The sequence below is a fragment of the Clupea harengus genome, chromosome 3 (genome assembly GCF_900700415.2).
Source record: "Clupea harengus chromosome 3, Ch_v2.0.2, whole genome shotgun sequence".
NCBI classification, from domain to species: Eukaryota; Metazoa; Chordata; class Actinopteri; order Clupeiformes; family Clupeidae; genus Clupea; species Clupea harengus.
Window position 1 is genome coordinate 7,426,121 of NC_045154.1, and position 15,138 is coordinate 7,441,258.

Genomic DNA, 15,138 nt, shown 5'->3' on the forward strand with positions numbered 1-15,138 from the left:
ATCCATATCTCCATGGAAACCTAGGACCGCGCTCGAATGTTTACTCTTTGTGCATCAGCTGTCCACGTGGAGTAGGACAACATATCAGTAGCCATGGCCACTGGCGCAGCTGTTCACGTGCAACCACTCGTCTCTGATTGGAGGAACTGTTTGTATCACGCATATTGGTAAATACCACATCGTTTGGGCATGTGCTCGTGTCGTCATGAAGATCCACACGGTTTCATTCAATCACTTTACTGCTCTTGTTCAATGTACAACCCATGGGTTGGGCTCTCAGGCCATTGACCAATCACCATCTCAGCGTCTTGGTATTCTATTTCCTGTTTGTCTCAGCGTGGCGGCCGCGGGAGGGTGTTCCAGAATGAGGGAAATGTGCTGTGGTAACTTCACGAAAATCCACGCGCATGTTTATGGTCAATTAGTACATTTAGCACAGCTGGCATATGTCTTTGAAAACATTTGTTACTCATGAAGTATTAGACAGTCTCCAGAAAACAGCGAGTCAAGGTAATCAAGCTCTCACTAAAGTTATTAAACTACTGATAGATTGTAGCCCTTGCTTACATGCAACGTTTTGAAATGACAGCATGCTAGAACTCACTTGGTTCTTTGCAACATGTGTTAAACACAATATGATAGGTTTGTATACTTCTATTGTTTTTGTCTAGCCATTGTGTTGGCTACGTAATTGATTTATTTAGGTCGTGTGGCTGAGCTAATTGCTCTTTAGCTAACAAAGATTCCCTCGTCAGTTCAATGTCAGAAACGTGATTTTATCGTTTGCTGCGTGTGTAATTTCCTGATGGTACGTTATGTTCCCTTGTGTTATAGTCAGTGTTTCATCATGCAGGAAAAAGTGAAAACGCTGGGCATTTTCTTGAGTAATGAACAGAAGAGTGGATACTGTGCCGGCGAAGCTGTATCTGGATATGTTCTGGTTGAAGTGTCTACAGTGACAAATATCAAAGGCATCAAGCTAGAAGTCAGTGGACTTGCCCAGGTTTGTTGGAATGATGGACCTCAACGAGAATCATTGCGATCATCTGCAAGACCCCCTTTGTCCCAACATGTCAAGGAGGAGATTGAATGCCTCTCAATTTCCAAGACTATTTTTGAACCAACAGGTATATGTTTTGACTTCTGTAGTCACTGTTTTCTTGTCAGAGGCTTTCACCTTTAGTATATTTACACTTGCCTCCTTGACTGTTGAACCCTCAAGTAACTTAATGATCTGTGTCACATTCCCTCCGCTGCTAGACACAAGAAGTAACAGTCTGGATTTTGGTTAATGACTTGCAAACATACTGTACTATACTATACTATAACCGAATAATGCTAGAAATGCAGTATTCTTGACACATTTAAAGTTGGATGTCTTGTTATGCATGATTGTTGATGAAGGATCCTTCTGTTGACGCAGATTCAGAAGGCTGGATCAGTCTCAGTGCAGGGCGCCATGAGATTCCCTTTCAATTTGAGTTGCCTACGAGGTAAGTAAGGGTATGGTAGCAGCTCCTTCATCATATGGGAATAAAGACTTTGTGAGGGGTCAACAGTAAATGATTGATTTGATTAGAGTTTGATATAAACTGTGTTGTGTTTGGTGTATGTGTGCATTCAGGGGGTTATTCTCAACAGCCCTTCCCTCTGCCCTGCATTACTGTGTTGTAGCCTCTGTCTTCTGTTTTGTGTCACTCCAGACCCCTGGTGTCCTCTTTCTCTGGGAAGTATGGAAGTGTAAAGTACTGGATGACTGCTGTGTTGCAGAGGCCTCCATATCACAATCAAATTGTCAGCAGAGATTTCCCAGTCATTGCTCATGTCGATGTGAATTCCCCACTGCTGCTGGTGAGAGATGGGAAATGTTGTATGGCTGCTGTGTTGTATTATATTTTATATATATATATATATGTGTGTGTGTGTGTGTGTGTGTGTGTGTGTGTGTGTGTGTGTGTGTGTGTGTGTGTGTGTGTGTGTGTGTGTGTGTGTGCGTTGTTGACAAAATGGGCACTTTTGTCACAGGCAGGGGTATAATGTAATTGACTGTTGAGCTCAGACATCAACAATCTTTTGCCAGAATTGCGAACTACCTTTAAATAAACCTACACTGACTAGTGCAAAAGATAAACAAAGATGCAAGTTAAGAGGCCTGCAGCTGTTGTCAACTTTGTGAACTGTGTGAAACTGTAATTTAGGAACATTTTACAGCATATTTTAAATCAATAACCTTTGTTACTCTAACTTAAAGGTGATTTTCTCAGAGACTTTAAGCCTGTTTTTTTTAGACCAGGTGTTAATGCTGTCAGCATTATTGAAAAGCAACAGCTGATATGAGAAGATGATTTGTGTGTCTTATTTAAGGCACACGGTCAGATTATCAGAGCTCCAAAAATATCACAAGTGCTTCACACAAGTGCATTTAAACAAAAATCACTAAGTTTGGATTCATAATGGACTAAACCAACTACTGCTGTGGTGGGCCAATGGTCTTTACCATAATATTCTGACCACTTCCTTCATAGATATTCACTCAGAAATAGACATAACCAGTTAAGCTAGGCTTTATAAGTTGCCAATCACAGTAAGAGGAACTCTAGAGCTTGTTAATATGCAACTGCTGTTAAACGGTTGAAAAGTTAAACAGCAACTTTGATTAACGACTTACATTATATTGTGATATCATTCAGAAAAACATCAAGTTGTTAGTTACATAGATGGAAGTATCTGTAAACATGCTTACTTAGTTGGTGAGTGTGAAAGGAAATATAGATTATGAGAAAGAGGCCGTGTTGAAAGTGTTGTTAAGAAGATGGCTTGTTCATGTTGTTTATTACCTTGTGCGCCCCACTTACAGTGTCCGGTTTCGATAAATGGTGAAAAAATGATTGGCACCTGGATTTTCACGTCTGGGCCTATCTCACTGAGAGTGAACATCGAGCGGAAGGGTTACTGCAATGGTAAGCGCAACCACCATGAATGTTGCCTAGAACTGTTACACAACACAAAGTGTGAGCCACAAGCAGCCATTGTGACATAAAATTACTGTTGATCAGATGAATCATTGTATTAAACCCTGACTCAACCAAGTTGTTAAACTTTCCGTAACTGAATGAATTTTTCCATAACCTGACTGGCAGCCCTCCAACCTAACACGGTGTGTGTGTGCATTCTCGCCTCAATCTTCACAGGAGAGTCCATCCCCATATATGCGGAGATTGAGAACTGCTCGTCTCGTCTGATCGTGCCGAAAGCGGTCATCTGTCAGACGCAGACCTACCTGGCCGGCGGGAAGACCAGGAGCTGCAGGCAGGTGGTGGCGAGTGTGAGAGGAAACCATGTCCCCTCTGGCAGCTCCGACGTCTGGAACGGAAAACAACTGAAGATCCCGCCCATCTCTCCCTCTGTCCTGAACTCCTCCATCATCAGAGTGGACTACTCCCTCGCAGTAAGTGAACTCCTTATCTCTTTCTCCCTGCCTTGCAGAGGCCTGTTGTAAATGGGCATGTTCCCATGTGCAGTAATCTCATTTTGTTTGGTTTATCAGGGAAACTCCTTAGCAAGTGAAGCTTGACAACATGTTCTCGCTAGTTCTTCAAAATGCCAAAATGACGGCTGTAATTGCAGATTTAACAGACCTTTAGTAGTCCTGGACAAAATGACGTAAATATTTATGCCATAGGGATTATATCATATTTGATAATAGAGGGGGATTAAATTACACACTGACATTTTTATCTCTCTCTTGCTTTGCTAAGGTAATCATTCAGATCCCAGGGGCCAGGAAGCTGAAAGTGGAGCTGCCCGTAGTGATCGGCACCATCCCTTTCAATGGGTTAGGGAGCCGCAGCTCCAGCATGAGCAGCCAGTTCAGCATGGACATGAGCTGGCTCACACTCGCTCTTCCAGACCTGCCTGAAGGTGAGGGCACACACACACACACACACACACACACACACACACACACACACTCACATGCACACACACATGCACACACACACACATTATCACACTCTAAATTACATTCCTATGGGGATATATTATTTTTTTGATATCAGAAACCAATTATTTTTATATAGTAGGTGAAGGTCTTTACATGGGCTCGTTACAGTAGAATAGGGTTAGTGTGAGCAGTTTCTGTGAATCATTTCCTTTTTAAAGGCTGTAGAGTTCACTTGGCTCCTCTCTGGGCTCCTCCTTAGTGCAGTTCACACGACAAGGCAGGTCATCAGGTCAGCATCCATCATAACTGCCAGGGTGTCATGTCTCAAGAGTCTTGTTTTTGATTATGGACTTCCTGGTTATTCAAGAAAGGGAAATCACTAACCTAGGTTACAGAGTACACATACCAGTTGAAGGCTACAGGCTTTGTAGCCCGAGTAGGGTTAGTTAAACAGTCAGGCGGTAACCTGCTCTCTGGCAGAGCTTCTTGAAGTTAACCAGAGTTCCACTCATGCGTAAAGGTTTTGTGCCACAGACGCCTCTTATAGCTTTCATGCCACACATGGTTTCACAAGGGTTACTGTCTTCTTTATGATCCAGTCTCTATTGCAGTCTAAATTAGCCTATTAGTGGAGAAAAGGTAAATCACGATTAGGCTTTCTGTCGCTTGTCTGCACACAGTTCAGCAGAGGTGGGAGAGCAATACAGTTCTGGCAAGTCTGGGTGGAGAGAAGGATTAGAAGCTCACTCCAATGAGATGCTCTTAGAGTGTTGTCATGAGTGGATGTGGATTTTGCAGCACTCCATTCATTCTACTGGGTCACATAAAAAAAAAATGTGTTAAAGTTTTATTATGTTTGGCTGTTTATTAAGCAGCCCCACCAAGATCTTGCGAGGGATTTGTTGTGATTGTTGTGGCCAAAAGTGCCTGAATTTGCTGCAAGAGTTCGCAAAAGTTGCAGTGATTTTAAATCTCCTGCAGGAATTTCTAAAAACTACGATCCCACCAGGATCTTTGAAGAGTTTGTTGTGACTGTTGTGGTCAAAGGTGGTTGAATTTGCTGTAGGAGTTCTCAGAAATTGCAGTATAAATTGCAGTGATTTTGATAATATCAATCGCGAATAATGCAGAAGTTCCATGACTGGGTTTTTTGGGGGAAATATTGCGGTAAAAGAGAAAATTGCGGGAAATCTTTGTATTTGAGTGAATTTGTGAAATGGCTAAATCCTGGAGAGACTGTTTAAGTGGCTTTTTTTCAATCTTGCCAACCTTTCCATTGTTTATCCACCTCATCCAGCCCCACCTAACTATGCAGACGTTGTGACGGAGGCAGAGTTTGATCTTCACAGACCCTCCTCCCACCAGTCTGAGGAGCTGGAAAGGCAGTTGGAGGGGCCGGCCTTCGCCTACGTCCAGGAGTTCAGATTTCAACCCCCTCCTTTTTATTCTGAGGTCAGTAATCTTGCCATGCCTTCACAGGGTTAAAATATATTGATCATCGACTCCTTGTTTATTTAACTATCTCTCTCCCTCTCCCCACTACTCTCTTCCTTTCTCAGGTGGATCCACACCCACCGCAAGGCGAAGTTTGATTGAGCATCTGAATACTGGGTCATTGGAAGTCAATATTTACAGTGTGCCTTCCATGAACAGTTCCTGAACCCTGAGATTGTAAGGTCACAGTGTAGTCTTCTTGGCCTGCTGAGCAATCACTGTACTACGGTCTTAATCATCATTTCACATAAATGCATTAGACAATGGAAATTCGATTTATTAGAATAAGGCACTTTAAAATGCACAACGGTACACTTCCAGTGTTCCGGACTTAACTTTGAGAGGTGTGATTTCCATGTGAACCTGGCTGTGAGGGTGTTGCATTATGTTTTCTGACTTTACTGTCTAAGGACGAACAAAAAGGGAAGTGTTTATGTGGAGAGCATAGTGCCTTAATCTCTGCAGATGGCTGGATCTGGATTGGGTTTTTTATTTTTTATATTATGAGCTTGTGTAAACAGTGCCTTAATTCTAATCGGACGGTACCAATGTGCACCTTGAAAGAATATCTGCCGTCATATCTTTTATGTGCCAAATGTAGCATCTTGATGCAGGTCTTGAGTTTAGCAAACCTGGGTTGGATTTATGCAAAGAATGTATTGCCTATACTTTAACACTGAGAAGAATGTCAGACATCAGTCACACCGAGGAGTTGTTTTTTCACTACATACACAACTGTGAGGGCACTTTAATGTTTTGTGGGTGAACTCAAAGGTGTCAGGAGCTCTGTATGTTTTTGTGACTCATTTTAAAAGGGAAAACGCTCCATTCAGACCCATGTTAAGGTCTTGTATGAATTTAAAAGCTGGAATTCATATCAACAAAGTATGCAGAACATGCATAATGTTTATAGTTGAAATGTAATAGAATGACACATTGTTGTTCATGCATTTGTCATTGTGAACCCAATGGGTTTCTTACTTTATACTTTTGTACGTAAGAATTGAGCGGCCTTTACTCCTCAACATAATAAAGTGATTGTTACAAGAATTGAAAAGCTCATGTGTGTTAGGTCATTAATGTTTTCAAAATGGCATGGCTGTCAGAAAACGTGGTAAACGTGGAATGGTAAACCAGTACTGTATGTTCTTGAGAACAATCTATGTCACTATTTTATTTAAAAGGATCACATGTATACAGTGGGGAAAATAAGTATTTGAACCCCTGCCGATTTTGCAAGTTTGGCCACTTGCAAAGAAATGTGTGATCTATAATTGTAATGGTAGGTGTATTTTAACAGTGAGAAATAGAATATCAACAAACAAATCCAGAAAACTGCATTTTATAACATTTATGACTTTATGTATTTGATGGAGAAAATAAGTATTTGAACCCCCAAGCAAACAGCAAGAATTCTGGCTCCCAATGACCAGTTATGTGCCCAAGAAGCACACAGATTAGTCCTCATTAGGCCTAACAAGGTACACCTGATCTCAACTGGTGGCGTGTATAAAAGAAACCTGTCCAAAGAATCATACTTCACACCTTCAACCTCACCACCATGGGCAAGACCAAAGAGTTGACCAAGGACGTCAGAGATAAGATTGTAGACCTGCACAAGGCTGGAATGGGTTACAAAACCATCGGCAAGCAGCTTGGTGAGAAGCAGACAACTATTGGTGCGATTATTCATAAATGGAAGCAACACCAAACAACTGTCCATCGCTCTAGGTCTGGGGCTCCATGCAAGATATCCCCTTGTGCGGTATCGGTGATCATCCGAAAGGTGCAGAATAACCCCAGAACTACACAGGGAGAGCTTGTGAATGATCTCAAGGCAGCTGGGACCACAGTCACCAAGAAAACCATTGGCAACACACTACGCCGTAATGGTTTGAAGTACTGCAGAACTCGCAAGGTCCCCCTGCTCAAGGAAGCACATGTACAGGGCCGTCTGAAGTTTGCCAATGAACACTTGAATGATTCTAAGGAGGATTGGGAGACAGGATGTGGTCAGATGAGACCAAAATCAAGCTCTTTGGCATCAACTTGACTTGCCGCGTTTGGAGGGGGAAGAATGCTGAATATGACACCATCCCCACCGTCAAGCATGGAGGTGGAAACATTATACTTTGGGGCTTTTTCTCTGCCAAGGGTACAGGACGACTCCACTGCATCGAGGGGACTATGGATGGGGCCATGTAATGTGGAATATTGGGCTTGAACCTCATTCCCTCATTCCCTCCCATTGAAAACGCAACCTTAAGGATTTGGAGAGGATCTGCAAAGAGGAGTGGACCAAAATCCCTCCTGAGATGTGTGTAAACCTGGTGACCAACTACAAGAAAAGTCTTACGTCTGTGCTTGCCAACAAGCGTTATTCCACCAAGTACTAAGTCATGTTTTGCTAGGGGTTCAAATACTTATTTTCTGCATCAAATGCAAATTAAGTCATAAATGTTATAAAATGCAGTTTTCTGGATTTTTTTGTTGATATTCTGTTTCTCACTGTTAAAATACACCTACTATTACAATTATAGATCACACATTTCTTTGCAAGTGGCCAAACTTGCGAAATCGGCAGGGGTTCAAATACTTATTTTCCCCACTGTACCTGTATGTGGTCTTGTGTCCTGCATCGGTTGAATTCCACCCCCTGAACCATACACATCGGCACATTATTTAACCTGAATGGTTGCTGGAAAATGCTTTTTCAATCTGACCCACCATTATCCACATTTGTTTTTGTTTAGAATGCTGACTTGCAGTATTCACATGTTCAACAAACTCCCAAATTCAGAAAACAACACGGAGGCGAAGCTCCAAAAAAAGCTCCATCTAGAAGTGACTCCATCTAAATGACTTCAACTAATACCGTAAAGCCAGGTGCAAACTCCAGAGGACTGAAAACTCAAATCTACTCATAAGAGCCTCACTCCTCCTCTCAGGGTCTTCAGAGGTGAGGCCACTGGTGCTATTCCAGGCTGTGTATTTCTAACAGCAGTGGTCAGCTGCCTCTCCTGGTAATGCAAGCAAGGGACAGCCTGAGGGGCCGGGGGGGCGTAAACAACCATGTAAATCACTCTACCTCTCATCACAGACATCAGAGCCTCATGTCAGCCGATCCGTCATAGAGGGCTAACGGTTAACCCAGTCGGAAAAGAAAGAGGATGGACAATGCCATGGACTGTCTGCTCTCCCTGTTCAATGCCATTTTTAATAATGTATTATTGATGAGTGTTACGTGTGTAAGTGACTGTTGCGTTATAATTATCAGTACTTGCACAGGCCTGTCAATGAGTGATGTATCAGTGGAGCTTGGATGAGAACACTAAGGACCTGCTCCTGGATACGTGGCCCAATCACACCACTGTACCCTTTTAGACCAGGTGTTAATGCAGTCAGCATTATTGAAAAGCAGCAGCTGAAATGAGAAGATGATCTGTGTGGCTATGGCTTATTTAAGGCACACGATCAGATTATCAGAGCTCCAAAATTTTTACAAGTGCATTTAAAACAAAAATCAAGTTTAGATTCATAATGGACTAAACCAAGCACTGCTGTGGTGGGCCAATGGCCTTTACCATAATATTCTGACCACTTCCTTCCTTCTATAGATATTCACTCAGAAATAGACATAACCAGTTAAGCTAGGCTTTATAAGTTGCCAATCACACTAAGAGGAACTAGAGCTTAATATTCAACTGCTTTTAAACGGTTGAAAAGTTAAACAGCAACTTTGATGAACGACTTAACACATTATATTGTGATATATTTCAGAAAAACATCAAATTATCAGTAACATAGATGGAAGTATCGGTAAACATGCTTACTTAGATGGTGAGTGTGAAATAAAATATATATTATGAGAAAGTTATGTTAAAGAAAATGGCTTGTTGTTTATTACCTTGTGTGCCTTTACCACTTACAGTGTCCGGTTTCGAAGAAAGAGTGAACATTGAGCCGAAGGGTTACTGCAATGGTAAGCGTTACCACCAAGAATGTTGCCTAAAGAAGACAGTGAACAACCATGTAAATCACTCTACCTCTCACACAGGGCAGACATCACAGCCTTACATGTCAGCCGATCCATCATGGAGGGCTAACGGTTAACCCAGTTGGAAAAGAAAGGATGGACAGTGCCATGGACTGTCTGCTCTCCCTGTTCAATGCCATTTTTAATAATGTATTATTGATGAGTGCTACGTGTGTAAGTGACTGTTGCGTTATAATTATCAGTACTTGCACAGGCCTGTCAATGAGTGATGTATCAGTGGAGCTTGGATGAGAACACTAAGGACCTGCTCCTGGATACGTGGTCCAATCACACCACTCACTGTACCCTTAGGCAAGCATAAAGGCACACTTCATGCACCTCCCACAGCATGCCTCATCGTAACAGGGTGCCCCATAGACAAATTACTTCACCCATCACTGGTGTCCTACACACTGTATTTAGACACTGGGCCTCGTGGCATCCTCCCACCTCTGACACCATGCCATGCATAGTAAAAGGAGAAAGTTGTCACCCCACCTGGCCTTGAAACCGGATAACTTTGAAAATCACCAAAGAGCCTTAGCAAGGCAGCCAATAGCATATCCCTAGTTGTATTGACGGTCTGTCACAGTTATTGTATGAAATTTCACCAAGGAAGGAGGAGAATTCTTGAGGCTAATTAATGCGTCCTAATATCCTCCTGGGTGATATATTTACTTCACCTTTATGGTGTCTTTTACTTTCCTGTCTTTGTGAAGGAAACCTGCGTGTTTAATTGCACATTTTTACCCCAGGGGGGTATTTCAAGGTTGAAGCCATTAAAGCACCTACACCTTTTCAACACTTGCCCTTGACGACCTTGTGCATCAGTCTTCAGGTTGTCCCAAGTGGTCTGCTCGTCGGCATGTCTCTGTGTAAGCAAAGCAGTCAAAGCACAGTGACACACCAGTTCGCCTGTGCAAGCAATGTTTTTGTAGCCTTGAAAAAGCATGAATAACAGTTTATGTGTTTCTGCTCACTTATCAGCTAAGACCTTGAGAGTGTCAGAGAAGGTCAGTTTTGCTATGTGTCCTTGTGTATATTGAAGTCAGTGATTAATTGATGCAGTGCTAATTCCCAGCTCTGCCCACGTCTGTTTATCTGCAAGCACTTCTGCTTCCTATCCAGGCTTGAGAATTTGGCAGTGATCATGGAAAGCTCGTTATATCTCTGTTTACTAAGCTGAAAGCTTGCTGTCATCCCACATGGGTTTGTCTGTTTTCAGAGTGCCGCTTGACCTACTCAACCATGTCCAACAAAGTTTGTCTGCGAGCACACATCTCATTTAGGCGAACTTGGCTAGGCAGCGAAAAACTTACAATACTTTTAAATGTATGCATGTGTACTATGGGGCGACAGTGGTACAGTGGTAGAGAAGTCGTTTAGTAATCAGAAGGTTGCTAGTTCGATTCCCTGTCGAAGCGTCCTTGAGCAAGACACTGAACCCCTAATTGCTCCTGATGTGCAGTGTGCCATCAGTGTAAATGTAAAATGTGTATACATTGTAAGTCGCACATATGTAAGTCGCTTTGGATAAAAGCGTCTGCTAAATGTAAATGTACTCATTAGGAATCAAACCCATGTTCTAGCAGTTGTTAGCGGGCAGTAGTAGCCATGGTAGGGAGTAGTGGCCATTTAATCTGATTTAAATCAGTAGTAGTAGGAGTATTTTGCCAAGTGTTAAAAAAACTTGACTGCTTTGACCTTTTTATGATTAACATATACACCGACATTTCCAATACTGGCAAGGGTTGCAGTAGCGTATGCTATATCATAACACAGTGAGTTTGAATGGAGGTGGGTGTAAAGTATGTAGAATTGCTTTGTATGTTTTTGAAGTAATATTTCCTTAAGCACCCTTGCCTTGGACTTTTATAGTTGATTTTGTTGTCATTTTGAGTCTTGCTCTGTTACCTATATCAAACTGCAGCACAATGGATTTCCAGTGTCGTTGTCCATGTTGGAGCACTGTGGTATCCTTGCTGGAGCACTTTCCAGTCTAAAAGAGATGTCATCTTGTGAGATTGTACTATATCGTACCCCATCAATTAAGTGGTGATTTGAGTTATCTAGAAAGAATAGCATAGCACCAAATATTTGCTATGTAACTACATAGCCCTCTGCATTCTAGACCATACCCCATTCAGTAAATATTTGCTACCTGCTCTTTGTTTGATTTATCCAGTATATTTACCTAAAATCCTTTTTATATTGTATAGCTTGTAATGTAAAAATACCTTATTATCAATTGTTAATGTTTTTAAGGAAACCCACTATACTCGGACAGCCTTGGACACGATTGCAATTTTTAACAGGAAGTGTTCTCAGTTTGTTGAAATGACACTAGGAATGTCCCAACAATTCAGATAAAGAGAGGAAGAGCTACTTGGTCAATTTATCTTCAAGGACAATAATGATGTTGGGTAAGGACAGGAAATGAAGACTTCATAAGCCCATTGAATACCAGGTATTCAAACTTGATTTATTAAAATATTGAGTGAGATATCCCCCTCCTCATATTTACTTTTTTCTTAGTTGCAGTGAATGTGCAATATTTATTACCATTGTGAATTATTTAGCATGTGGCTGTTTCAGGACTAGCTGTTATCTCCCAAAATGGACTCTTGTTGAGAGTGAAAAGGAAAAAAAAGGCAGAAAAGAAATAGACCTAAAGATAGGACAAGGAGAAAACACACACACACACACACACACACAAAGAGACCACCACATTCCATTCCAGTCCACAGAGCGCCACAAAATGTCAAATCAGTTGAAATCACTGGCACGGAGGAGATGAGAGCGGACTGGGGAAACGCAGGATAACATTGTGTTTGCCCGCTTGTCAGCTGTTCACTGAAAAATGCAGAGTGAAAAAAAAAACACATGTAGTACATCTGCTGACCTAGCGGTGACTCCTTGATCTCTCCCATACAAGTTTACGCTGTTGTTTGCTGTAATGAGGTGAGGTCTGGGTTAAAAAAAAAAGATGACACATATGTGTGGTTTATGAGGACATGACCACGGGAATATGAACATCATTGCAATCAACTGACTCACATGGAGTCTTCCAGATCTGTGCTGTGGGCGAAAACATGCAAAGAACAGGGCCTCACCGTTGGCACATTTTATTCACGGAGAGCTCACCCGAGTGTGACAGTTTCTTTCTGCTCCAGTGGGGACTTAATATGACCATGGGTATGGCACCTCCACCAACCAAAGCCCAGTGATTCTCATACCATCCTATTTCTCAGTCCTGACAGCAGGCGTTGTTTCAACACATGAGGACAGGCAACATCAGTAACACAGAACCCCCCCACCCCCCCCACCCCACCCACCCAATTCAAAATGTCCCGCTTAAGGACAACACTCAGCCTTGCCACTCATTATGTGCCCAATGTACCGTGTCCCATCATCCTCAGCGGTCCCCGCTTTGCTGCAGGCACCTCATGTAAATGCAACCAAGTGTCTTGCCGACACCCCACGCTGGCTGGGTCTCGCGGACGCTGTTCTGCCTGGCTGGTCACAATAAAGCGTGACTGGCAGGACGTGGGGAAAAGCAGGGTGTATGTACACTAACACACGTGAAGATGCAAGAGAGCTGATGCGTGCTCCGTCTCTTCTGTGGTGTGGGGATCAGCCCATGATTCTCTTCGTTAGTGAGGGATGTCACCCAAAGAAAATTTGGATATTCAGAGGGATTGAAAGGAAGTGTGTGACTGTGCAATGTGTGTGTGTGTGTGTGTGTGTGTGTCGAGAGAACTGCGGTCATGTAGTTCAGCAGGCACCACATCACACTGTTTTGCAAGTGATGCTAGATGCCACATTTGCTTAAAGCAAACACTAATAACGGCATCAACACAACATCAAATTAAATTGTAGTGTTTTGTTGTTGAACTTTCTGCATAGAACTGACAACTCACATTACATTACATAATAGCTGGCAGTTGTTAGAAAACAAATCTTATTAGCCACATTTTGGGGAAGGTATGATGTGCACCTGTTTAGTCATCATAGACTGAGACAAGTCTGCCATCTACTGGCCCTTGGGATCCCCAACAAATAGATCTGAGTGCACTCAAAATATGTAAAAGCTTTGTTCCATAAGTCAATGCCTACTTTTCAACTGATAATGATTGTGTTTCTGTCTTTGAAAGGCAGGGATACAATATGTTTGGGTAAATAGTGGATACAATACCAGATGTTAAAATGCCAATATAACATGTAGCATATCTGTATGCTATAGAAACTTTTGTCCCCCCAAATGTATACACCTTCATACACTGTCCATGTTGTGATCATTCAGACTTGGCCAACACAGAGATGTGCATTTATTTCATAACTTGATTGGCTATACCTAGAATCCTTCAAACAATTCAGCCTCTTTGGAAAAGTTTAAAGACCCAAATATTTGATTTAATCCTTTTTCTCTCCCCGCCCCCCGCCCCCCCCTCCTCCTCCTCAAAGTCATACCTTGTCAGGATTACAGTGGTAAATCTCCTGGCTGGATTGGGGAGGGGAACTCATTAGAGTGGGTTCATCCTTGTGGGAGAACGCGTTTTCATCCTCATTAAATACCTTTGTGTGCACCTCTTTATCAACCCTGCCGTGTTTTTTTATGGGAAACACCTTCTCACAGGGCAGCTTAACCTGGGACCACTGCCTCGCCGTTAATGGCTGACCTCCGGCAAAGACCCGCAGCATCTGCCAGTGCCTTCTTTCATGCTGTAATTTCCTGCTCCAGATTTCCTCAGGCTTGCTCATATTAATATCACACCAGTTGCCCAAAAAGCCCATAGAATGGGTCACCACTGATTTAATGCTTCCACAGCTTTGAGATTCATGAGGATAAGGAGCAGTTCATTCGTTAGTTTGATGGATTTTGGCTTTTTGAGATCCCCACCCCAACCAAAGATGTAGCCAACAGACACCTCAGACCTCAATCAACCCTCCACAGACTCACACTCACTCTCACACAGAAAGACACACATTTACAAACACATTGTGTTACCTCGTATTTTTTATCTGCTTTTTAACTGTAACAGTTAAGTGAAACATAATACAGCTATGAATATAAAGGTGAAATGTATAATGTAAAGAGTGTACTAAAAATAATATAATGTGTTATGTGAAGGTACATGTACATTCTGTGTCCTAAAATCACACAGACACCAGTCAGTTGGACAATCAGTGTAAATGTATTGCCCTATATGGAGGCTCGTGTTTGTAGAGTTACTGTAACTGTTGAGTGGTAATAAAATGCGAATAATAAAAGAGCAGCATCCATTGCTGACGACTATGTGAGGTGCTGAGAGGAGCGAGTGTGGGGCAACGAGGGGGGCGATCCTTGGATCCAGACCATCAGCACAGCGCCTGTGGCTGCCGCACGAGACAGAGGTCTCCCACTCTGATCCTCACTGACTGCCCCTCACAGCCCGGGCCTGAGTTTCCTGCTGAAAATCTGATGCATGGGGGAGAGAAGGACAAAAAGAAAAAAAGAGGAGCTCTTGTTTGGCTGTTTGCCTCTGGAGCATGTAAAGAATAGCCACTAGAGAATGTCTATGAACGGTCAGTGCTCAAGAAAAAAAAAAATGGGAAGCTATCTTTTTTTATTTACATTAGTGTAATTTGTTTTGTCTTCACCCAAGTATGATCTGAAAAGCCTGTC

The 15,138-nt window shown here is 42.4% G+C and overlaps 1 protein-coding gene across 2 annotated transcripts; it reads left to right on the forward strand.

Annotated features, from left to right (window-relative positions):
• Positions 1 to 318: 318 nt before the first annotated feature.
• Positions 319 to 6,494, forward strand: LOC105905571 (arrestin domain-containing protein 4). Of its 2 annotated transcripts, none has more exons than XM_012833586.2 (9): positions 319 to 510; positions 835 to 1,127; positions 1,424 to 1,493; positions 1,704 to 1,851; positions 2,858 to 2,960; positions 3,192 to 3,448; positions 3,759 to 3,921; positions 5,241 to 5,395; positions 5,503 to 6,494. In XM_012833586.2, exons 2-9 carry the CDS (start codon positions 848 to 850, stop codon positions 5,533 to 5,535), a joined length of 1,209 nt encoding a protein of 402 aa, XP_012689040.1. In that variant the 5' UTR covers positions 319 to 510; positions 835 to 847; the 3' UTR covers positions 5,536 to 6,494. The 2 variants fall into 2 exon arrangements, with proteins under 2 accessions (XP_012689040.1, XP_031420291.1); XM_031564431.2 differs by lacking the exon at positions 319 to 510 and adding an exon at positions 529 to 642.
• The last annotated feature ends 8,644 nt before the right edge of the window (positions 6,495 to 15,138 follow it).